Below are 26,346 nucleotides of genomic sequence, written 5' to 3'. Positions count from 1 at the left end.
CATGTTACCATTTGAAAAATGACATTCTGTCACTGCCAATGATTATTAATCCATCTAAAATTCAATCTGGTCAAAAATAATCTTTTTTTCCTGCTGGTCCTGGAGCTGGAGCTCAGGACCTTAGCACTGTCCTTGAGCCCTCTCTGTGTTCAAGGCTAGCGCTCTACTACTTGAGCCACAGCACCCACTTCCAGCTTTTTCTGTTTATGTGGTACTGAGGAATCCAACCCAGGGCTTCACGCATACTAGGCACTCCACCACTAAGCCACATTCCAAGTCCCAAAATATCTTAAACCAAGTGCAGGTGGCTCATGCCTATAATCCTAGCTACCTTGAAGGCTGAGATCTAAAGATCTCAGGTTCAAAGCCAGCCAGGGCAGAAAATCTGAGACTTTTATCTCCAATTAACCAGAAAAAGCCAGAAGTAGAAGTATGGGTCACGTGGCAGCACACCAGTCTTGATCACAAAAGCCAAGTTCAAACTCTAGTACCCTAAGTTCAAACTCTAGTACCAGCACCAAAAAATAATAAACAAATAAATCTTAAGGTTTTAATTCCTTTTATTGAGATTAATGGTACAGCAAGTATTCAAAATGTATCAAAGGTGACATCTCTACCAAACCACAGGGACTCAGTATCGTTACCTTGGCAGCCATAAATTCTCTTCTCCTGAAGCCTTTATGTCTCCTTACACAACAGAATGTATCTTCCTTTTTGTTTCTCACTTGGCACACAGAGAAATGAAAATATTCTTGTCTACTTTGTAGAATGTAAGCATTCTTGTCTATTTTGACTCTTGGAGGCCCTTTCTGCCAAGAGAGTCCCTGCAGTTCAGGGCTGAAGGTTACCACTTGTTCATACAGTGAGTGCGTGAACATGTGAGCTCTTATATGACAGGACTGAAGGTAATGTCACCAGTCTATGTGTATTACAAAAATTTGGTTAATGGCTAAAAGGGTAGGGTATATACCTCATTTCATTTCAAGAGTTAATTCTGATCTGAATCTGATCCCTTACAGGCAAAACTATTTTATCTTGCATATTAATTCACATCAATAGAATGAATCCTCTTAGACTTAGGAGCAAGTTTTAATACTCAAGCACCTCTTCATATGTATATAAAATAAGATACATACTGAAACGAAGTCCAAAAATATGGAAACAAAGGACCTTTTTCTTAATGTTTATTCATTTTCTGAAGAGTGTATTCATTTTCTGATGACTGCACATCTCAGGGAAGGTGGGGGGAGGGTACAGAATCAGTAGAACACAGGTGAAAAAGTGCAGCAGCAGAGCTCACTGGACATTGATGAAAAGTGAACCTTCCAACTTGTGGATGGAGATGGGAGGGAGGGAATGGGAGAGAATAAGGAAACAAATGATACTATGCAAAAGGAAGGAAGTGTACTTATTATCTGATGTATGTAAAGGTAACCAACCGAGCTGTATATATCACCTCTAAAACAACAATAAAGTAATAAAATAAAAATAAAATGAATCCTCTATCTCTCCACAGACAGGACAGGAAACTCCCCCCCCCCCTCCTTCGGTCAGTGAAGGAACAGCCCTTCCTTCTAAAGGTCATCTATCTTCCCATTTCTCCCTCAGCTTCTTTCTCCACAGTGGCCCTTCTTTACTTTGCATTCACTGAGCATCTCAACAGTGGCCAAAACACATAGTGACAAAACAGAACAGCTAGAATTCTCCCTGCCCTGAGGTAGGACTTCAACTGAAAACCCCCAAACTCTAATGTGTAGTGGAATAAAACAAATGCTGTGGAAGGATCAAGTGCAACAACATAGGCACTGGTCACCAATTGAAATCAGAAGGTGGAAGGCAGAAAGCAGAGTGAAAGTGCAAGCAGCAATTGGGCTGGACAGGGTTAAGAGGAGAAAGCCAGATTGTGTGTTCAGGCCCAGATAAAATGAGCAAGAGCAGAAGGACCCAGTGGGATCAGGCAAGTGACTGAGGACTGCAGGTGACTCAAGTCTTTGAGCAATGAAAAGATGGAGAGGTGGATGAAGCTAAGATGAAGGCTAAGGGGCATGTAGCTTCCAATACAGAGTTGTAGAAGGCTTCTGAAACAATCTATCCTAGCTCCAGAGACTAAAAGGGGCTGGGAAAGTGGCTCAGTGGTAGAGTGCTAGCCTTGCATCTATGAGGCCCTGGGTTCAAGTCCTCAGCACCACATAAGCAGAAAAAGTTGGAAGTGGTGCTGTGGCTCAAGTGGTAGAGCACTAGCCTTGAGCTGAAGAGCTGAGGGACAGTACCCAGGCCCAGAGTTCAGGCCCCATGACCAGAAAAAAAAAAAAATCGAGACTAAAAAAGGCCTAAAGCAATCCAATATTCAGATGGTCAAGGGGAAATGTAGATAAAAATAAATCAAGAACCCTGGGAAGTAAAGGCCATTGGCTACTGGTACCATTGATCAATCCAAAATGGGGTTTCATTGTATTTCTACAAATCTAGGGTAGCAGTGCTGCCAGCATCAATGAGTAGACACAGCACAGGTCAGGAGCTCACATATCCCAGAATCAGGTGAGTATGTGGTCAAGAACATATTCTTTAAATTAAAAATAAATAAGATCACGGTGCTGTTATACAAAAAAAAAAAAAGCTAGTGACTTTAGGCAAGTGGGGTTGCTCACAAAAGTCATGCCTAAATTGTACTTATGAAATTGTTTAAATGATAAGGAGCTAACTTGCTGCTGGAGTTCCAAAGTTTCAATTAGCAAAAGTGAACAAATAACCACTGCTCTTATCCTAATGCCATAAAACACTAGGCTTATCAGGAGACAAGTATTCCTTCTGAGGCTAGTTCTGGACAGATGACTCTACACCCTTCATATTCTCAGACTAGCTATGAATCTGATGTTATCACAAGGGTATTCAAGGAGAGTCCAAATCGAGGGCTTTCCAAAAGACCAAAATTAAATTCAAGTTTCATCCTTCTCCTCTTAATTGTTCTTGTCAGCAGCAGCTCATAAAGATGCTCCTAAGGTATTCTGTCTGATCCTCTTCTTCCTTTCTAATTGTAGCTACAATGAAGCAGCTTTGCTCACCAAAGCCAGATTTGCTCACCTCAACTGGGAGGCTAAATCCTAGTTCTGACACCTGTTGAGTTAAAGGCCTGATTCAATTCTGCCCCCATTGGTAACCTGGAGGAAATACATCCATCCAAGTGTTCTCAGGGACACTTCTCAGCTGCAAATGTAGAGAAACCTAAAGGATGGACATTTTCACACTGTTGTGGATAATCATCACAACTCTGAAAGAGAGCAAAGCTGCTATCATCTGCTTCTGTAAGAAGGCAAGGTTGCTTTCATCTGCTTTTTAAAGAAAGAAACAGGCCAGGCTCTGATGGCTCACACCTGTAATTCTAGCTACTGATGATGCTGAGATCTGAAAATCAAGAGTCAAAGCCAGCCCAGGCAGGGAAGTCCATGAGGCTCTCATCTCCAATTAACCACCAAAAAGCTAAAGTCAGCACCCAGGCTCTGAGTTCAAGCCCCAGTACTGGCACAGAGAGAAAAAAAAAGTGGATCATACAAAGAGTCCAAGACCCTTATGACTCAAACTATAAGATAAAGATTATGACTCCCATTCCAGGCTCTAAGACTCAATTCTATAGCTTCAATCCTGGCCATTTTCTCTCCACTAGGAAGAGTAAGCTTGCAAAGGAATTTAGATGTCCTGGGGCCATACTCTCCCAACTGAGACCTCCCTGGAATTAATGAGCCTCTACTTTGTGTTTTAGGACTTGCCAAGAAATGAGTCTTCCCCCAAGAGTTAACTCACATCTTGGGCAGATAAGCCTAGGGAAATTGCCAAGATGCCTTTTTAAATGAACAATGAGAAGGAAGGGCCAAATCCAAGGAGTTAGACAGGAATAGCCCTTTACAGAGCAAAACTAAATCAGGCGCCTCTGGCTCCCTCCTACAGTGGTAACCTGTCATTCTTTTCTTGGCGTCAGAACCGCCAGATAGGAAATACAAGCAGGTAGCCCCCACGGAACAACATCATGACACTTAAAAAAATTAAATTTAAAAAAAAAAATCTCCCGACCCTGACATTGTAATTGAGCAATGCTCACTCGTAGCTTCACGGCTCTAAAACAACCCTCCTATTACAACCCCAAACCATCCCCTCCCTCAAATCCAAGCCACTGTCCAAGACCAGGAGCCAAGCCCATAATCCCAAACATTTAGGCAACTCAATTCCCCCCTCTGGAAGGCCCTCAGCGCTCCGCCCCATCCGTCCCGACCTCCAAACCCGGAGAGAGTGAGGCTCCCAGCGGGGCCGAGGCTCTTTCTTATGTAAATAGTTGGATTTGCATCCCCCACCCCCACCCCACATCACCCTTTTAAAAGACAGCGGGTTTGCTAGGATGCCCCCAGCTAGGTGGGCACAGACAGGTCTGGGCCCGGGACAGTAAAAAAGCTCGCTTTCAGAAGGACCACAAAGCAAAAATAAATAAATCTCAGAGAGTGTCTGGGAGGAGGGTTGGGGAATCGGTCCTTATCTGACTTTTAGGGGCACAGCAGAAAGTAACACCCAAAGTCCGCCCCCTACTCGGAGGCGGGCCCCGTGGACGCGAGGCGGGGCCGATCGCGTGCAGGGGGCGGGGGTGGGGGGAGCGCCCCTAGCCGAGCTTCAGTTCCGGGCACCTCAGTTCCGGGGAGGGGGCGCAGCGAACCAGTTCTGTGCCCGGTCCCAGCAACTTTACGGGTCGGCTTGCCCTCCAAGACCTCCTCCCCGGGGGCGGTGAGGAGACGGAGGGGAGTCGCACGCCTACCAAAATCAGTTCTGCAGCGCGCGAGGCCCCCCGGAGCCCCACGCGGCCAAAGGAGCCTCCTCCCCGAGACACGATCTGTCCCCACGTGCTCTCGCCGGAACTCCGGCTGCCCAAGAGGGGCTCCTCCCACGTGGCCACACAGCAGTCCTGGAGTACGTGCCGCGCGACCTGCCCCTCCAGAAACAAGAGAAAGAAAACGAATAAAAGGTGGCAGGAGAAGTTCGGGGCGACCGCGACCACGCGCAGGAACGCGGGGAGGGAGCGAGTGCGGGAGCGCGCGAGTCCCCGCGCCGCGCAGGAGCCCACACGTCCGCCGGAGCCCTAGCGGACGTGGCTTCTCCAGCCCAAGGAATTTCCCAACTACCCCAGACTTTTTCCGCGTCCCAAGCCCCAACGGAGAGGAAGCGGGTTTCCCCACACACACACACACAGCCTCAGGATCCGGAGATTCCCGGAGACCACGCAGCTAGCCAATCTCCCCCGCCGGCGCCGCCTTACCTTCTGCACTTGGTTACGGTTGAGTTCCGTGAACAAGCAGGCGATCATGTGCGAGGCAATCATCTTGCCGCGACTTACACCTGGCCAAGTAGGGGGGAAACTGAGGCGCGAGCGCTGGTGGAGAAAATAGGTTGGCGTGGTACAACCGCTTTGTACCGGGGCTCCGCTGCCTGGCAGGGAGCGAAGAGTCCAGAAGCCACACAAAAGAAAGCTAACGGCAATAGCTCGCCCACTGGGGTTCTTCGGGTCTCCAGAAGGAGATTTGTGGAGCCACCACAGCTAAAAGGCGCTCAAATATCACTCCGGGCGACGTGTCCGGCTTCCTCAGCGTCAGGGCGCTAACTTCAGCCACAGGGTCACTGCGGCTCAACTTAACAAGAATCGCAGCCCAGCTCCACTGGGACGATCGGACTTCTCAGGGTCGTTCGAACGATGCTCCAGCCGGTTTCTCTTCGCTAGGTAACGCGGGGCTGCTAGCGGTGGCCTAGAACTCCAGCGCCGGAGTTTGGCGCAACAATGTGGCTTATTGAGGGGCTGCCGGCTCGAGGGCCGCCCGGTCAGTGACGCGCGCGCGCCCATTGGCTGCGCAGAGAGGGTGTGTGTGCCGACGGACCGCCCGCTGGAGCGGCACAGCCAATCAGCGCGCACGGCCCGCGGGCGCGGCCGCTTCGACACTGGAGCCAGACTTCGGAGAGGCAAGCCCGGGGCCGGGGGTGGGGCCGGGAGCCTGGGATGGGACGTGTGTTCCGTGGCAAAAGCTTCGGACTCAAAGGCGCATGAGCCACCGCTGCGTCAGAATCTGGATGGGTGGGGGGCGCGTGATCGGCGACCCAGGAGATGTGGAGCGACTGGAAAGACAAGTGACTCGACCGCCCTACGCCCTTGTGCGGAGAAAGACACGGTCTGGTGTGTGGGGATCTCGTGAAGGGGTTCCACTACGTGGGCACACTTCTAAAGCATCCGGGTTTGCACCTATTGTGACTTAACGCGTCAGTGCACTTACAAAAGCTAGCCCAACGAACCACAGGGTGGGTTGTGTGTGTTACTAACCCCGTTGCACAGATGAAGAAACTGAGACGCAGTACTGATAAGAGATTTGCAGATGAGGAAAGGATCACTTGTCTTACATTAAGACCCTATTCTCTTCCTCCTACTCTGCCTCTCCGTGAAAGTAAAAGGCAGTAAAGGGGCTTCACCTGTAGCTGTAGGAGGGATAGTAAAAGTCGTTAAACGGATGGGCTGGCTCTTGAATTCGGAAAAGGAGGAGATCCCTAGGTTAATGCCTGGCACCAGCCTTCAAATAAACATAAAAAGAGCTGGCCAAAACTCATCTTAGCAGACATGAGATTGGTGCTGGTCAAGTTGAAGAGATCACAGTGGAGGGAAAATATGCTCTGCTGCATGGTATCTGAAATGTGTATGGAGGATATTCTTGTAGAAATACTTAACACTTGGAAAATAACACAGGTGACTATGAAAACAATTTTTTTAAAAAATCCATGATCCAACCTCTCAGCATACTTGAAAAGCTCTGAACCCTTGCCAAATTACAAGTCCTCACCCCTCCTTTCCTGCATCCACTTAGGATTGGATCCAAACTACTTTAGTCCTAGTCACCATCTGACCTACATGTTGCATATCTCTCTGCCCTCATCTTACTCCACCCCTCAGGGATGCTGGGGACAGTTGGTCATATCCTCTGGACACGCCTTCCTTGCCCAGTCTGCTCCAGTTGCTTCACTCGGTCGGTTTCCTACTAACTTTGCTTCCTGGAGCCCATTTTCTCTACTGAAAAGTACTAGAGTAGTCCAGACCTGCCTTCTACCCTCTTCTCTGATCTGGTTACATCTTCTCCCGGAGATCCCTCCCAGCCTCATGACTGTTATATCATGTGCACGCAGGTGACTCACAAAAGTACACCTACAAGAAAGGACCTCTCCCAGCACTCCAGACTTGCTCCTGACTGTCATATGTCACCTCCACATATGCAACAATGAACTCAACCTTTCTTTTCAAATCTTTTCCTTTCCCAATCATCTCAGCAGCTTTCATCACCAGGCACCTTAAGTCATCCATGCTTCCTTCCTGCCACTCACATTCACATTCAGTCAATCCATACACAAAGCAGTCAATGTAATCTATCACACTCTGACCCTCTCCATGTCCCTAGACACTTCCTATCCAAGCCACCAGAGCCAATGCCATATTATCTTGCTTCCATTCTTGCCTACTTCCCCTTTCAACCTTCACAATGTCTTCACTTGGAAGCTAAGATGACTTGTTTAAATGATCAACCAAACACAGCCAGGCACAGTGGCTCATGCCTATAATCCCAACTGCACAGCAGGCAGACATCCAGAGGATTGTGGTTCTAGGCTAACATGCACAAAACGTTAGGTAAACCCTATCTTAAGCTGTGGTGGTATGTGTTTATAATTTATTCCAAATAAGGTCCTGAGTTGAAACTCTAGTACCACCAAAATAAATAAAATATAAAACAAATTGTGTATCCTTGGCTCAAAACTAATGTTTTTTTTTTAAGTCAGGGCCTTGAACTAGCTGAGTAGAAGGCACTCTACCACCTAAGCCAACCCCAAGCTTCGTTTTCTTTTTAGATTATTTTTTAGACAGAGCCTTGCAGTTTGGAGTTTGTTTGGAGTTTTATTATTGTAATCATCATTGTCATCAGTAGTAGTAGTAGTAGTAGTAGTAGTAGTATTGCTGACAGAGCTGGCCTAGATCTCCATCATCTGCAGCTTTCTGCATAGCTAGGTTCATAGGTACATACCACCACTTCCCATCTGTTGGTTGAAATGGCGCATAAGCTTTTCCCTAGGCTGGCCTCCAACCACTTTCTTCCTAATCTCCACGTCACTTAAAGCTGGGATTACATACCTGGTGGTTTTTAATCTTAAAATTCAAATATCTGATAACTACTACTAAAGCTTTGAGGTCTCTGCCTTCCTCTACTCCAGCTCATAAAGTTGATACTTTGAAGCCATATGCCAGTGGCTTATGCTTAGAACCCTAACTACTCAGAAGGCTGCAATCTGGAGACCATGGTTCAAAGCCAACCTGGGCAAGAAAGTTTGTGAGATGCTTATCTCTTTTTTGTTCAGTTGTGGGGCTTGAACTCTGGGCCTGGGTGCTGTTCCTGAGCTCTGCAGCTCAAGGAGAGCACTCTACCACTTGAGCCACAGCCCCACTTCCAGTTTTCTGATGGTTAATTGGAGATTAGAGTCTCTTGGGCTTTCCTGCTCCAGCTGGCTTTGAACTGCAATCCTCAGATCTCGGCCCCCTGAGTAGCTAGGATTACAGGCATGAGCCACCAGCACCCTACTCTTGTCTCTAATTCATTACCAAAAAGCTGAGAGTGGAGTTATAGCTCAAATGGTATAGAGCTCCAGCCTTGAGCAAAAAAAGCTTAGGGACAGCACCCAGGCTCCAAGTTCAAGCCTCAGTACACACACACACACACACACACACACACACACACACACACACACACACACACACACACACACACACACACACAACAATCCTCATACTTCAAGTTTATTATTTACCGATTCTCAGCTCTCCCTCCTTTTCCCTCTTCCTTCTCTTCCCTAGTATACATTCATAAGCACAGATGTTGAAGTGTGACCAGACAACCACACAATTTTCACTCCACCACCCAAGAGAGAAATCAATCAACAAATAATTATTAAACCTTTACAATGTTCAGAACAGTCCTTTGGTGCTGTGAGAAACACAGAAAGAAGCATATGGTTTTTGCCCCCTAAATGATTAACTGCTTAGTCAAAGATAAAACTCTAACATGTAAAATAAATATTAAGAAAGGTCTACCCTTACAAAGCCAGCATCTGTGTCTTTATTTATGGTAGAGTTTTGGAGAAGGAAGAGCGAGAGCCACAGGCCAGTGGCCATCCACGGTGTTTGGACTGATGGGATTGCCAGCTTTCCTATCTGACAATAGCTGGTACATACTAGCCAATACTCTGATCTAAATCCTGGCCTCTGGCTTCAGGAAACTGTCTTGAGAAAGCAATACTTTGCACAAAGACCTCTATTAGGATTTTTAGAAGTTAAGATTCAATATATTATAAATAGGTTATGTAGAGAATTTTAAGATTGAGGTTGGGCTGGAAAGAGTGGCCCTCACCTTTAATACTAGCTACAAAAAGTAATTCTAGAGGCATGGCTTGAGTGTTAGAGCATTAGCCTAGCAAGCATGAGGCCCTGATTCAAACCCCACTACCACCAAAGTGGGGTGGGGCGGGGGCAGGGAAAGACTCAGGTTGGACCTGGCCTGGATATACATACTCATAACTCCTTGCATCCTTGTTCTCTTTAATATTGTGCCCTAATGATCTAGTGTTTATAGTCCAATTATTTATATATTTGAGGAATTGGGACAGAATGCCTTTTAAAGCAGTTTAAAAAACATAACTAGAAACCATTACACACACACACACACACACACACATACACAAATTCTGTCAAGTGCAAACAACATTTTCAAGCTAGTTCAAGCAGAAAAGGAATTTATCAAAAACAAATTAAGTCCAGGTGACATTGTCCAATAAACAAAATGTATTCATTACCTGACTTGAAATGGGAATCCTTCTGTACAATATCTTAAGAATAAAACTAAAATTATATTTTTAAAAATATTAAAGCCCAGGCTGGGAATGTGAATTAGTGGTAGAGCGCTTGACTAGCATGCATGAAGCCCTGAGTTTGGTTCCTCGGTACTACATAAACAGAAAAAGACAGGAAGTGGTGCTGTGGCTCAAATGGTAGAGTGGTAGCCTTGAGCACAGACAGGCTCAAAAACAGTGCCAAGGCCTGAGTTCAAGCTCCAGGACTGACAAAAAAATAAATAAATAAAGCCCAGTGACACCGGCTCATACCTGTAATCCTAGCTACTCAGGAGGCTGAGTTCTGAGGATCATGGTTTGAAACCAGCCAGGGCTGGCTTCTTGGGAGACTCATCTTCAATTCACCACCAGAAAACCAGAAGTAGAGCTGTAGTTCAAAGTGGTAGAGCTCTAACCTTAAGCAAAAACACTCACAGATAACACTCAGGCCCAGAGTTCAAACCGCATAGCCAACAATAACAACAACAAAAAAATTAGAGTCCCTTACTAGATCTTCAAGAGGGTCAGAGAAGCAGGCTTAGAACCAGCCAAGAGAGATGCCAGAGTTATACCATCCAACTCTCCCAGTGAAGAGGCTATTTCTATGACCCTTGGCCTAGCATCTCTGCCACATTCCTGATGCTAAACATAGGACAGAGCCACCCTTGGGAGCTGAATGTCTGTCTCTTATTTTTCTTCTTCTTCTTCTTTTTTATTTTGCCAGTTCAGAGACTTGAACTTGGGGCCTGGACACTGTCACTGAGCTTCTTTTGCTCAAGGCTAGCACTCTACCACTTAAGCCACAGAGCCACTTCTGGTTTTTTCTGTTTATGTGGTACTGATTTGAACTCAAGGCTTCATGCATGCTAAGCAAACACTCTATCACTAAGCCAGATTTTTAGCCCTTCATAGCATTCATGATAGAAGGAATTCTGTATAGCTCCTCCTCCTTTTTGGTACTTACTTCTAAACTGACATTTTGAGGCTGGTTAGTAGTGCTTGAATTACATGACCATTCCCTAGATGCATGGGAAGCTGGAAAAATGGGCCAGGGATTCAGGAGTCATAATGAAGTGTAGTTTTTTTGGTTTTGATTTTGGTTTGGTTTGGTTTTTGTCAGTCATAGGGCTTGAACTCTGGGCCTGAGCGCTATCCCTCAGTTCTTCAGCTCAAGACTAGTGCTCTACCACTTGAGCCACAGCACCACTTCTGTTTTTCTGGTGGTTTATTGGAGATAAGGGTTTCACAGCCTTTCCTGCCCTGGCCATCTTTGAACTGTGATCCTCAGATCCCAGCCTCCTGAGTAGCTAGGATTACAGGCTTTAAGTCTCCAGGGCCTGGCTGAAGTCAAGTTCTAAAATATAAGAAAGATGTTCAAAGGGACTAGGAACACTGAAAGCTTGACAAATAGACACACATACCCCCCACAGTCACTGAATATGCTACTATTGCAAAGTTTAAAATGACTTTTGTCCAATTGGCTTTCCGAAATACAAAACACATCAAAAGGATTGGGAAATAGTTATCTGTGCTCAATGATAGTTAAATTAGGAGGAAAAAGTCAGTGGACAAATTGACCTTAGAGAAACTATAAATTAGTTGACATGGAGCTGGGTAGTTTGTGCTCTCCATATATAAGCTGTAACCCAGCACTGTCCATAGATGCATGCCATTGTGAAATAATGCCAGAGAGCCCTCTCCAAGGTCATCCCACGTTTGAGGACTACTTGTCTGACCCTCTCATTCTGATGGGCAGAGGGCTATTAAGAAAAGCTTGGCGGAAAAAAAAAAAAAAAAGGAAGTGGCGCTGTAGCTCAAGTGGTAGAGCGCTCGCCTTGAGCTGAAGAGCTGAGGGACAAGTGCCCAGGCCCAGAGTTCAAGCCCCACAACCGCCAAAAAAATAAATAAAAAGAAAAGTTTGGCGGCACAAGAGGTTAACATAGGAACCTAAGTGATCTGGGACTTTTCTAGGCCCCAATTTCCTCATCTGCAAAATGGAGATCATAAGATGGAATGCACAAAGCCTTTAGGTGTTACATACCAGAGTCTGAATATCAGTTCCCTAGATGCCTGATTCATAAGAATTCAGAGACTGGAAAAGAAAAAAAGAAGTCCAGATACAAAGACTAATAAATGTAAGGGCTCAGGGATGTGGAAAAGACAGAGTTGTCCCAAATGGAAGGACAATGATCTTAAAGGGGAATGGCAGGCTGAGCAGGAGGAAGAAGGGTGGGCTATTAGAAGTACTCAACTGCAAGAGAGACAACAGAATCCCATCAGTCACTACAGACAGAACAGCTGAGCCAAAAGCAGTATGGACCACAGACTGGTAAGGGAATGGGACAAGATTTCTGAGAAAAGATGCCAAAGGCTCCTATCAGAGTCATGGCAGAAGGACAGGCAGGCACTGAAAGAAGTGAGACAAATAGAAGCGATGGCCTAACTAGGATTTAATAAGTGGGTGATCGTGAAGGGAAAGGAGAGACAGAACTCTCCAGACAGTGATTCTCAGCCTCAACTGCGCTGTGGGACAGGGTGCACCAAGAAGTAGAAGCCGTTGGCACAGGGAATGGTGATGAGAATTTATAAGCAACAATAAAACTTTAGTCTTTTTTTAATTGTAAAGATGCTGTACAAAGGGGTTACAGTTACATGAGTAAGGTAATGGGTACAATTCTTGTTGAACATTGTTACCCACTCCTTTGTTTTTCTGCCACTATCCCTTCCCACCCCCACCCCACCCCTATCTTTAGTCTTTTTTGTTATTATTATTACTGTTGCTGGACAAGTCTTAACAATATCAATGACATCATACTCCTTTTCATTTACGCCAACAGTTCCCAGGGTTCCTCTCCCTTCCTGTCTATAGACATCCATTATGCTAAGATCATTTGGAAAGCTAATGCCAAATTAACAACACACTCTAGTAGCTGCTTTTCTTCCATTCGAGTAATGAACAAAAAGACAGAATTCCTGGGAACTTGAACTATTCAAGGAAACCAGAAAAGTAGAGTAAGTAGGAAGGTCTCACAGTATTTTATGAGTTTTTACTTCCTCTTAGTTTAATCTGTAAAATTTAAATGCAAAATACCTAAAAGCAATGGACTTTTTAAGAATAAGCAGGTTCCAAAGAAACATAGGTCCCATGGTTTCCCTTATTTACAATAACTAGTATATGTCTGAGACAAGCAGAAAAGGTCAGATAAGTTGATGTTAAGGAAATGAACCCTAAGATATGTATTCAAATGTTTTTTTTCTTTCATGTGATTGTTTCTAACACATTTATAAGATTATTTTTTGTTGTTGCTTTGTATGTTCCTCCCCCATGGTATAACCCCTGCTATCACTGTATTTGATGTCGGTACAATTTGTGGAGGGGAGGGAAAAAACAAATCGTTTAAATAGGGATACAGGTGGACCCATTGCAACAATGAGATGTACAAGTCGTTATGTTGAAAATGAACTTTAAAACTTTGGTGGGGGGGAGGAGGTTTGGGGGGCGGGGGAAGAATGGGAAGGGATGAGAAGGGATGGGAAGGGGAAACAAAGGAGGAGGCTACAATGCTTGATAAGAAATGTACTCATTATCTTGCCCATGTAATTGTAACCCCTCTGTACAGTATTTTCACAATAAAAAAAAAGAAAAAAAAGAATAAGCAGGTTAATTGTAATATTCATGCGGAAAGAGAAAAAGACTACTGAAAACTTTTCTACAGACCATGGAGGAAGCTTGTTCAATTGCTTTTTTATGTGAACAGAGGTGAAGGCATTTCTGAGCAAAACTGAAAATCTGAATGTCATAAAAGATTCATAGAAAGCCCCTCTTATGCAAAATTGAAAGACAACCTAGACAAAAACATGCCAGATACAAAACTAATTCTCCTCCTTTATAAAGAGCTTCTTTAAATGACTAAGAAAAAACATATCCAAACCTTGGGAAGGACACAGAGAATATAGAGGAAATAAACAAATAGCTAGTTGATGTATGAGATGATGATTAACATCACCTACAACAGTGACAATCTTTTTTTGAGACAGGTTATGGATATTAGGTGAGGTTGGTGTTGAACTCTGCAATCCTCCTGCCTCAGCCTCTGGAGTGTTAAGATTACAAATGTGTGCCACAATATACTTTAAAAATGCAAATTTAAACCATACTGACACACAATGAAGATTTTTGCCCATCACTTTGGCAAAAACCAAATACTGTTAATACAGTTCACCATGCCAAGAGGCACAATCCAGAGTGATCAGAGTACCCCACGAGAAAATGAAAATCCTGAACACTTTTTTTTTTTTGTCAGTCGTAGGGCTTGAACTTTGGGTCTGGGAGCTGTCCCTCAGTTCTGCAGCTCAAGGCTAGCACTCTACCACTTGAGCCACAACACCACTTCTGGTTTTCTGGTGGTTAATTGTAGATGCAAGTCTCACAGACTTCCCTATCTGGGCTGGCTTTGAACCACGATCCTCAGATCTCAGCCTCCTGAGTAGCTAGGATTACAGGTATTAGCCACTGGCACCAGGCTCCTGAAACACTTTTAATACTCTCTTCTTATTCTGGTCTCCTGAGTTTCGTGCACAGGTAATGTCCCTAGGCATTTTGTTGTTGTTGTTCACTATTGTTATCACTGTTGGTTGGAGAACAGTTTCCTGAGATCAATTGAAAACTCTCCAGCAATGTATATATACTGCCTATATAAATATGTATATCTATGTATATATAGATATACATATGTATATATGTATACATATACATATATACATATGTATATATGTATACATATACATATATGTATATATGTATATCTATGTATATCTATATACATAGATATACATATATATATATATATATATATATATATATATATGTCTTACAGCTACAATACTCATACTGTATAAGGACCTTTACTGAAGGGTCATTTGCCATAGAACAATTGGAACCAACTAAAATTCTATCATGGGGAAACTGGCTCAATAGATGGGGACATTTCTCCACAATGAAATTACTAAGAAGCTCTTACTTAGAGTAAGATCATGAATGATCTTCATGATGCAGTTTGTGAAAGAAGCAGATATAGAACAGTAGAATGGAAAGCCATTGTTGATAAATAAAAATGAATTGAAGACAAAATTAATATAACTGTGTCTATTCATACACTGTGGTCTAGGTAGAGGAATTAGGTGCCTGGGAGACAGGTGTCTGATGCAGTCATGCAGTCTTCACCAGATGCAAGTATATCTATTCACCCCAAACTGGAATTCAACTGAGAAAAGAAGCTACTGGTATAAAGGAAGAACAATAGACATGGAATTAGGATTAAAGACACTGAATCCACCAAAAAATTGAATTTGAAAATTTTAAAAACCAATGCCTAGATAGCACCCCAGTCCAATTATATCAGGCTATTTGGAACTGGGGCCTCTGGCGGGACCAGTGTGCTGTCAAGGTGAAAAACAGAGACCTAGCATGTTTCTGGGTGTTTGGGCTTCAGCTCAGTGGAATCTGTGTCAGTTCTAGCACCTAACTTGTCTCCTTCAGCTCCTCAGCATCAGTTTGCCCTGTTTGTCTGTCTCTGATTCTTGTATCTCTGGTCCAGAAGCACCTGGTTCTTATCTCTGAAGTTGCCTCATCCCTATCCTCTGGCTAGCAAGAGCTTAGTTTTCCTTTTGTAAACTTTCTAAAAACCCAAGTAAACTTCCTAACCTCCTGTCACTTCAATGATGGGAAATGTGTTGCTTCTAATTAATAAAGCACTGTTCCAGCAGGCATGAGCCAGGCAGCTCAGGCAGACTGACAGAGCCTCTCTGTGTGCTATGCTCTCTTGATGACTTCAGTTAGGATGGTTTCAGATGCAAGTAACAGAATACCATGCTTCCAACAATAAGGATATTTGTTGTTTTAAATAAAAAGCTGCCCAGCAGTGGGCCAGGTGCCACTCTGGTGCGTCAGGACTCTGGCCCTACTTCTCTCTGAGAATCTCTTGGCTCTACCTCACTCCCTGAGATGCCTTTATCTTCAAACTGGTGGCAAGTGTCTGCAGAGCATCTACATTTCATCCACAAACAATGAGATCCAGAGAAAAAGAAAGGAAATATCTCATCCTGGATGTTTTGTTTAGGAGTGGGGAGATATTTCCTGAAGCCTCTCAGCAGCTCTCTTTCATCTTATTAGTCAAATCATCATTTACCATATTTAAATCGGTTACCTAGAAAGATTATATCTCTCCTTCCAAAGAGGAAAAATAAAAATGAATTTAACTAACCAGGCATGGGTGACTCACAACTGTAATTTAAGCTACTGAGGAAGCTGAGATCTGAGATCATGGTTCAAAGCTAACCTGGGCAGACAAATCCAAAAGATGCTTACCTCCAAGTAAGCAGCAAAAAGGAGTAGCTGGGTGCTGGTGGCTAGCTACTAATAATAATACTAGCTACTCAGGAAGCTGAGATTTGAGGATAGCAGTTTGAAGCCAGCCCAGGCAGGAAAGTCCATGAGACTCTTAGCTCTAATTAACCCCCAGAAAACCAGAAGTAGTGCTATGGCTCAAAGTGGTAGAGCACTAATCTTGAGTGATAAAGCTCAGGGACAGCACCCAGGCCCTGAGTTCAAGCCCACAACCAACAAAAGAAAAGCCAGGAGTGGAGGTATGGCTCAAGTGGTAGAGAACCAACCTTTGGCAAAAAAAAGCCAAGAGAGAGCACAAGGTCCTGAGTTCAAGATCCAGTACACACACACACACACACACACACACACACACACACACACACACACACACACACACACACACACACATACACACACAATTAGCTTATACCAAGGAGTCTCAATTAGATGATAGTTTTCCTTGCCAGGAAAAATAGGATAATATCTAGAAATATTTTTGTTTGTTATCATTGGAGTGGAAGATGCTATTGGTAGAGAAGCTGCTAAATATTCTAAAATATAAACAAAAAACTCTACAAGGAATTACCCAGCTCAGAAACTCAGTCATGTGAAAGCTAGAACTGAGGACAAGTTCATCATCCCTTTAGTCAGTGGACAGAGCACAAACAAGATCAGGTTTTCAGGAAGAAGTAATGTGGTAGGGAGCCAACAATGCCTACTGTATGACTGCTGCGGGGGAACGCAGGAAGATAATTTAGAAACGGGTGATCTTGTGATAATAGATTATAGGCAAAGTGCCCTGGAACCTAGTGAGGGTACCATTCTCAATTTAATATGTATATTTCTGTAGAAAGAAAAGACTGGCACTCAAAATGACCGTGGAACACTTACGCATTGGTAAATCTGAGAATCTTATAAAATTGACTTTCTGAATATTGCCGGAGAGGATAGTGTGGCCCCACTACTGGTTGGGTTTGGGCCATCAGGGAAAATATGGGGTTGACTGCTTCCATTGGCAACAGTGACATCTCAAAGAGACATGGAGTTCAGGGAGTGAAGATTAAAGTATCCGCTAAAACATCCAGAACAATACATCTTGTTCTTTTTTTTTCTCCCTTGAGATAACTATTTATCCAGTATCTATTCAGTCTAAAAAAATTAATTACAAGAGGCAGATTTCTAGGGCAAAGACAGAGTATATAGCTGTGTTTATTTCTGACTGCACAGCTTTGAGGAAAGTCTTGGGAATACCCTCGTGTCTACTACATCAGTAGTCCACACTACTGATGTCATCAGGATGCAGCCACCCCTTCCCCCAGTGAACACTGGCTTATGTACGAGTTAATATGACCATACCAAAGTTAGGTTATAAAACTTGAAAGTTGGGCTGGGAATGTGGCCTAATGGTAGAGTGCTTGCCTAGCATGCATGAAGCCCTGGGTTCGATTCCTCAGTACTGCATAAACAGAAAAAGCCAGAAGTGATGCTGTGGCTGAAGTGGTCGAGTGCTAGCCTTGAGCAAATGAATCTCAGGGAAAGTGCCCAGAACTGACCAAAAAAAAAGGGGGGGGGGACTTGAAAGTTGGTTTAATTTCCCCTGGCACTGGTGGCTTAAACTACTACTCAGTAAGTTAAGATCTGAATATCACAGTTTAAAACCAGCTCAGGCAGGAAAACCCATAAAAACACTCTAGTAGTGGTTCAAGTGGTAGAGCACTAGCTTTGAGCAAAAATGTTCAAGGACAGTACTCAGGACCTGAGTTCAAGCCCAGGCCCAGCACACACACAAAAATATTGGTTTAATTCATTCTGAGGCCTACATCCCTATAAGCTATAGTCATTACCTATGGTAATCATTATTGGATTCATCAAATATTTCTACCTCTCCCTCTAAATTCATGGTATGATTGTGTAATTGTGTCCCATTAAAGTTAGATATATACTATGACTTACTTGGTCAATCAAAAATTCAGCAAGTGCACACAAAATAATGAGTTTAAACTTGAGCTAGGCACAAGTGGCTCATGCTTATAAAGTTAACTACTCAGGAGCTGAGAATCAAAGGATCCTAGTTGGAACCCAACCCTAACAGGAAATACTATGAGACTCTTATCTCCAATTACCACCAGAAATGCAGAAGTGGAGGCGTGGCTCAAGTGCTAGAGCACCAGCCTTGAGTGAAAAAAAAAAAGAACAGCAGCCAGGTCTTGAGTTCAAGCCCCAATAGTGAGAAGAGGAAGAGAAGGAGAAGGAAGGAGAAGAAGGGGGGAGGAAGAAGAGGAGGAGGAGGAGGAAGAGGAGGAGGGGGAGGAGAAGGAGAAGGAGGTGGTAGTGGTGGAGAAGAACTTCGACTATTATAGAGGCACAAAGACAGAGCCTCTGTCAGTCTGAATTTATGACAATTTGGAGCAGAGTGTTCAACAACCTGTAAGGGACACAGTACAAATAAGACATCATCTTTTTGTTTTAATACACTGAACTGGGGATCATCTGTTATCACAGCAAAATCTATTTAATCCTGACTGAGACAATATTGGAATACTAAAAACGATGTTTTCCTCTAGTCATCTGTCTTCTCCCACATCTCTTCCCTCTATTGTCTTAGGCTTGCTCTCTCTCATAACTTCCCATTTCTCATTTCACATACAACATTTACTGTCTTACTTTTTGACTTAATTTTTAAAACAGCATTGATATAAGTCACACAATACTTTCTCATCAGTCAACAGAAGACCCTTCTATTTGAACAATTATTCCTTTTTCGTTTTTTCCTATAACATTTTTGGTCCTGATACCTGTACCTGTTTTCCTTCCCAGTACTGTCATAGACCAGCATCTGAATACATCTGATATAGGCCTTATATATATATGAATTCATGATTGTAAAATGAGTTTTGTATACTTGCGTTTTTAAATTACACAAATGATGTGCAATCAAAAGAAAAAGAGAGTAAGAGATCTTCCTGTGAGGTCTTGTTATATAGCTTCTTGTGGTGAAATTGTTGAGATTCTTATCTTCATATATAAAATACAAACAATACCCCTTATTATTTGAACCAGCTTCAGTGATTTACCCAGAGAACACTAAGTCTTACTGAATGTGAGACTTAACTGAATGCAGGATATGGTTTCTAGACACCTCCAGCCCAGTGTTCCTTAAAAGTATCACAACCTGTTTGGAGTAGTTGACACTGGGAAAAATAAAGAATTATTTAGGGCACAGTTAAAGATTCAGTCTTCATATAGTCTTGGTACCTACCTAACACTAGCCTAAGAAATTGTTGTGACCCCTTTTGAAATAATAATAATAATTATTATTATATAGTATATAATTTAAAGCATTTCAAACATGAAGCCAGAGCAGTAGATAGAGTAAAAAAAAAATCAGAAACAGACTCAGAGATAGATATATAGGGGCTGGGCATTTGATGAAGTTTTGTTTATTCAAATTAGAAGAAATAAGATGAATTAATCAATATATAGTTTGGGGACAGCAAAATGATCATTCTGGGAGGGGAACCCTTACTTTTTCTTACCCCATTGCTTATAACAAAATAAATCACAAATGGAATAAAGATGTATGTTAAAAAATTAAATTAGAAAAAGAGCATAAGCAAACTATTGTAATATCCCCCAATTAAAGCTTTCCCAATAATGCCTTAACAAGAAAGGTGAACTTAGCTAAATTAAAATGTTTTTTAATTCCACAAGACAAATTTTCTATAAACAAACTTTCTTAAAATAAAAAACTGTCATACATCACTAAGGAAAGATGATAAAGCATGATGATACAAAACAATAAAAAAGGAAGGAAGGAAGGGAGGGAGGAAGGGAAAAAAAGAAAGAAGGGAAGGGAAATGAGCAAAAGCAAGAAATGTTTATAAAAAGAAACAAATTTGGGGCTTGGAAGGTGGCTCAGTGGTAGAGTGCTCGCCTTGCATGCATGAGGCCCTGGGTTCAATTCCTCAGCACCACATAAGCAAAAAGAAAAAAGCCGGAAGTGGTGCTGTGGCTCAAGTGGTAGAGCGCTAGCCTTGAGCTGAAGAGCTGAGGGACAGCACCCAGGCCCAGAGTTCAGGCCCCACGACTGGACCTAAAAAAAAAAAAAAAAAGAAACAAATTCTTTAAGCAAACAAATATGATATGCTTGAGATCAAATAAAATGCAAACTAAAAATAAAATGACAATGTTTTTCAGTTTATAGACAGACAAAAATCATAAGTTATGTTGATAGAGTATATTATAAGAAAGGACAAGGTGAGAATCTCCATCAACTTTAAAGTAAACATATTCTTTTGCTTCTAAGAAATCATTCACAAATATATGTGAATATGTAAGAGATGACAAATTCCATTTTTCAATGTAAATTACCACTCATCCAAATAATAGAATATTAGATGGCTAATAAAATTTAGGCATGTTTTGAGTTAATGATATAGTACACTTTTTAGAGAAGAGAGCAATATGCAAAACAATGTGAAAGTTGGCGGAGGGGAAGAAGCACTAAGTTCTTCATGTTTATACACTCGAAGATGGTCAAAGACTGCAAAAAACCCACAGAGGGAAGTGTGAGTCTATGAGGAAGACTTGCCAGTTTGTTTTTACTTTTCATACCCATTGAGGTCTATAATATGTGTTTTGTAATAAGTTTTTAAATAATAATTAATGCATATATATATGATATGTTACCAGTAGATTTTCCAAATAAGTCCAAGTGTCCATTGAGTTATGGTTTGGGTTTCTGATGATTACTTATGCAAACCTAAAGAAAAAAGGAAGTTTATAAAGGAAGTAGAAAGAGACTACACAGAAAGAAGGTTGTTGTTATTCTGGAGAAAGTTTTTCTAAGCATTTTGTGATGAAGTAATGCCTGTCTCTTAAAACCACAGAGGCTTAAGAAGTAGTTCCTGCTTGCTCTTGAGAGAGAGAGCTGACGTGGCTCACTGAGTGGGCCTCTGGTCACAAAGGTGCCATGCTGATCAGTGGGAGCCCGTGCCACGCAGCAGATCAGGCAGCCAGTGGGGGCCTTCCAGCTCCTCATCAAAAAGACTTAAGCACAGGGACTAGATGTGCAAGCCGTTGTGTCCTAAGTCAAGGATCAAAATGCCTGAGACCCCCATGGAACACAGAGGCCACAAAAGGGAGGGAGGGGTCAGCCTTCTGCATATGGAAATGGAAGAAGCCAAATCAGGAAACCATTGTGAAGATGGAACACAGAAGCTCAAAGGACAAAGATCACCAGTAGGAGAGGACTTGGAAGGAGAAAGGAAAGAATACCTGTCTCTCCTAGGTCTGGTGATCTTCTTAACAGATAAGCCATCCATCTACTACTTCTCTAATAGAGTCCACATCCAGGGCAGTTGTGGTGTGTTAATGTTTATCCCACTTAAAGAACCATCTGATTGGGCTTAATGACTGTTCTAAGGGCTTTAACAGATGGGACTCTCAGAAAAATGCCAGTGTAGCCAATCCTCTCTTGAGTGCTCTCAGCATTGGTGTCAGGCCACCGCTTAATTCCTCCCTGGTAAAACCCAATTCCCCTTGTCATGTTGAGTACCTATTATGCCAAGCTCTGCATCCAGCTCACAGATGCAGAAAGTAACAAGTCACTATGATCCTTACCTTCATGGTGCTTATAGTCGATGAAGGAGACAGAGTCATGTAAAAACTCAAATAACTAAATACTACAAGTTATGACACATGCACTAAGGGGGATGTGGTGCTCTGAGTATGGAAGGCTGGGAGCATATCTGAGATCATATGATTAGGAAAGAAGGCTGCTTCAAAACCTCAAAAGGACATTGCTTATGGAAACCTCCCTAGATGCCAGCCAGGCAGAGTAAGGAACAAAAAAAAAAAGCCTTCTAGAAGAGGGAACAGGATACTCAAAGACACCAGAGCAGGAAACATCTTGAGGAGGACAAAACACTGCAAGAAGTATGGAATGGGGGCAGCAAAGAGTAAGGGCATGAGATGAGGCTCAGATTCATGGAGAATGAGGAACACACCAAAGGGAAGGAGAAACTTGTATTCTAAGTTCAATATGAAGACTTCAGAGATTCTAAGCAGATGAATTTCCTGGTTTCTGTGTGTGTGTGTGTGTGTGTGTGTGTGTGTGTGTGTGTGTGTGTGTGTGTGTGTGTGTGTGTGTAACAATGTTCTAATCGTGTGTGTGTGTGTGTGTGTGTGTGTGTGTGTGTGTGTAACAATGTTCTAATCATTGGTGGCCATCTGGAACATAAGAGTTTAAGAGAAGGGTAAATAGCTAACCAGTTAGGAGGTCATTAAGCCCAATCAGAAAAAAGATGACAGAGAGTTAGCAAAAATGAAAGAGAGAGAGAAAGAGAGCGAGATTGAGTCAAGAAATGTTTTAAAGATAGAACTGACATCTTCAGGTAGCAGATTAGAGGGGGAAAGTGATGGATGACTTCAGAAACTCTGGTTTAAGCAGATTGAGACAGGGAAATAGGGAGAGACAGGGAAATAGGGGGAAGAATGGATCTAGTGCCTAGGTTCAGAATTGTATTTTGAAGTACCTAAATTGAAATGCCTGTGATAATCTGAGTATAGATGACAAGTAGATAATAAGTTACATGAGTTTGTTCTAATATCTGAAATCTGAATGGAGATAAAATTTGAGAGTTTTCAGTCTAAGATCATGTTTAGAGACCAAAAAAATGAAAGGGCAAATGATGAACTCCCCTATTGAAAGAGCCTGAACAAAAGAGCTATTGTTTATAACAGGTTTGAATGTTTTCAGTCTTTCATACACTGTGACCACAGGCATACTGCTACTTTGCAACAGCTGGGAGCAAGTCTTCACCTCAGTCTGTGTTAGTACACACAGTAAAGCTCTCATCTCTCCTCACCAGCAGATGTTTGACCAACGGGTTATTTGTGGAGTCCTGGGTTACAGCATAATGCCTGTTCTCAGCTCTTCTGCAAAGGAATCTCTCTCTCTCTCTCTCTCTCTCTCTCTCTCTCTCTCTCTCTCTCTCTCTCTCTCTCTCTCTCTCTCTCTCTCTCTCTCTTCCCCTTTCCCTCCCTCTCTCTCTCTCTCTTTACCTCTAATTCTAGGTCTATTTACACATTAATTAAATGGCTTCTTTAGATGGACAGCTGTGGTTCACACCTACAATCCTAGATATCATGTTTCCAAGCCAATGCACAGGAAATCCATAAGATTCTGTCTCAAGAGAAGATGGATATGGTAGCACAGGCCTACCATTCCAGCTACAGTGGGAAGTGAAAAATAGGAGGATCATGGGTCCAGGGCCTGGATAAGAAGAGAAAGCCTATCTAAAAAATAATCAATGCAAGAACAAAAAGGGCTGGAAGCATGTCTTAGAGATACAAAGTACTGAGTTCAAACCCCCAGTACCACAAAAAAGCCTTCATTTTAGTGTGGCATATATACACAATGGAATTCCATGCCTCCATCAGAAAGAATGACATTGCCCCATTTGTTAGGAAATGGAAAGAAATTATATTAAGTGAAGTAAGCCAGCCCAAAGAAACATAGGTCCCATGGTTTCCCTTATTTGCAATTACTAGTATATGTCTAAGACAAACATAAACTGTCAGATAAGTTGATGTTAGGTGAAATGAACCCCAAGATAAGGATTCAATTTTTTTTTCTTTCTTGCGATTGTTTCTAACCATTTATAAGATTATTTCTTTGTTGCTTTGTATGTCCCTCCCCCACAGTATAACCCCTGCTTTCACTGTATTTGATGTTGGTATAATTTGTGGAGGGGAAGGGAAAAAACAAATGTTTAAATAGGGTTACAGGTGGACCCATTACAACAATGAGATGTACAAATCATTATGTCGAAAAACGAAGTTTACAACTTTGGTGGGGTGGGGGGAGGTGGTGGTAAGGGGGTGTGGGGGTGGGGTGGAGAGGGGAAGGGAAGGTATGGGGAAACAAAGGAGGATGCAACAATGCTTGATAAGAAATGTACTCACTATCTTGCCCATGTAATTGTAACCCCTCTGTATGGTATTTTCAAAATAAAAAAAAAGCCTTCATTCTAGTACATAATAATGAATAATATGCTGGACAACTTCCAGGATAGATTAGAAGCCAGGATTAGGAGAACACACAGGATCTGTTTGTTCTTCTTAACTCTTCATTTTCTCTGAGTCCCAGTTGTCCTAGACTTGGAAGACAAGCCAGACTCAAGGTAAACTGAGATGCCAAGAGTTTTGTTTCCTTCCAGATTCTGGTGGCTCACACCTGTAATCCCAGCTACTCAGGAGGTTGAGACTACAGATCATGGTTTGAAGCCATCCCAGGCAAACAAACCTCATAGATTCTTATCTCCAATTAACCACCAAAAAGCTGGAAGTGTAGCTGTAGCTTATCTGGTAGAGCAATAGCTTTATCCACAAAAGCTCAGAGATAGCACCCGGACCCTGAGTTCGAGCCTTGGGACTGACACCAAAAAAAACAAAAAACAAAAAACAAACCCAAGTTTTGTTTCCTAAGGGATGATACCATCTCTCCATGGTGCTGACATTTACCTTCCTTGAAGATTTGATTGTGCTTGTCTATTTCAGACAATGTACACTAAATTAGGTTTTCCTCCATCACCTCAAAATGGAGTGAGCTTCATGATAAGCAATCTATACCCACTTGCCTTTGGTGTGGGCAATGATCCTTGGCTTTAACCAGTCACTGTAAAGGAAATAAAGTTGTTTTCACTCAGCACAACATGAATAAGGGTTCACTGAACCTCTAACTTTGGAAGAGGCCCAGGGTACATCCTTTAGAATTTGGGTTTGAAGGAACTACAGTTCTAGATCCTATCTGTAGTGCTTGTGTGACAACTCCTAAACATCTGAAGATGTTAGAGTATGAATCTTCCATGAAGTGCTATTATGAAGTAACAAGACTTGTCTCCTAGAAAGAGCCCTTAAGATGTAACTTACTGCAGAAATTTACTGTCTTCACCTAGCTCAGAAAATCCTTCATGGAGATGGACTGGGTCTTCGATTTTACAACTTGTTTCTACAGAGTTCGAAATGAATTTTTATTTCTCTCAAGCTTGAGACAATCTTCATTATAGTTTCTGAACATTCCTCAGACATCTCTTAAAACATCCTATGAGTTCAGCATTTAGATCCAAGTACATAGAAATTGCTCTAGTTTTACAAGCTATCTACTAAGGAATCTAATAGGTTTGAAGACCTGGTGAGTGAAGGGTTGTTGAACTAGATGTGTACAGATAAGTAGAACTTTCTTTTAGGATAGAACTTCAGATTCAAAGAGCCAGGTCTTTAGATGTTTCCGAGAATGCCAGAGTAGTAGACAATTTTACCCTTTGGAAAACAACTGGAAAAGTCATCTATTTGTGTCCCACAGAGGAACAGCTATCCTTTCAAGTCATTATCAAAGCCTTGTCAATGTTGGGAGACAATTCTCTACTGGACTCTTGCACTGGTGTGTATCTTGGAGTCAGAACACTCTTTTCAAGGATATCAATATAGCAGACAGCTTTGGGAGATAAAGATGGTGTTCTCACCAGGCGCCAGTGTCTCACACCTGTAATCCTAGTTATTCAGGAGGCTGAGATCTGAAGATTGCAGTTCAAAGCCAGTCCAGGCAGGAAAATCCATAAGACTCTTATCTCCAATTAACCACCAGAAAACTAGAAGTGGCACTGTGGCTCAAGTGGTAGAGTACCCGCTTTGAGCTGAAGAGCATAGGAACAGTGCCCAGGCCCAGATTTCAAGCCCCACAACTGACAACAAAAAAGGGGGTGCTCTCAAGAACAGAAGTAAATTTGTTTATAAATCTGGTATGACAGATAATAGCTAGTATCAGGGCAATTGTTTAATCAGGCTTATTATCCATTATAAAAGTTTTGGAGCTAGACGTGGTAGCCCCCATGCCTGTAATCTGGGCTACTCAGGAAGCCAAGACAGGAGGATTAAATCAAGTTGAATCAAGACTAGGAGGCCAATTGGGACAAAGTTAGTGAGACTTCATCTTAAAAACAAAACAAAGGAGCTGGCAGGTA

The 26,346-nt window shown here is 42.6% G+C and overlaps 1 protein-coding gene across 2 annotated transcripts in view; it reads right to left on the bottom strand.

Moving 5' to 3' along the window:
* The window catches only part of Hk2 (hexokinase 2), a 198,581-nt gene that overhangs the window by 58,545 nt on the left and 113,690 nt on the right, over positions 1-26,346 (bottom strand). The window contains exon 1 of one of the 2 annotated variants that reach the window (XM_069989069.1): positions 5,294-5,816. The exons of the other annotated variant lie outside the window; for it this stretch is intronic. Coding sequence (XP_069845170.1) covers positions 5,294-5,356 — 63 coding nt within the window. The 5' untranslated portion in view covers positions 5,357-5,816. Of the gene's footprint in view, positions 1-5,293; positions 5,817-26,346 lie in introns of those variants that run through there. 2 annotated transcript variants of the gene reach the window in all.

This window comes from Dipodomys merriami, unplaced genomic scaffold (genome assembly GCF_024711535.1).
Source record: "Dipodomys merriami isolate MVZ:Mamm:240054 unplaced genomic scaffold, mDipMer1.0.p SCAF_37, whole genome shotgun sequence".
Taxonomy (NCBI): domain Eukaryota; kingdom Metazoa; phylum Chordata; class Mammalia; order Rodentia; family Heteromyidae; genus Dipodomys; species Dipodomys merriami.
This window is presented reverse-complemented; position numbering and strand designations above follow the sequence as displayed.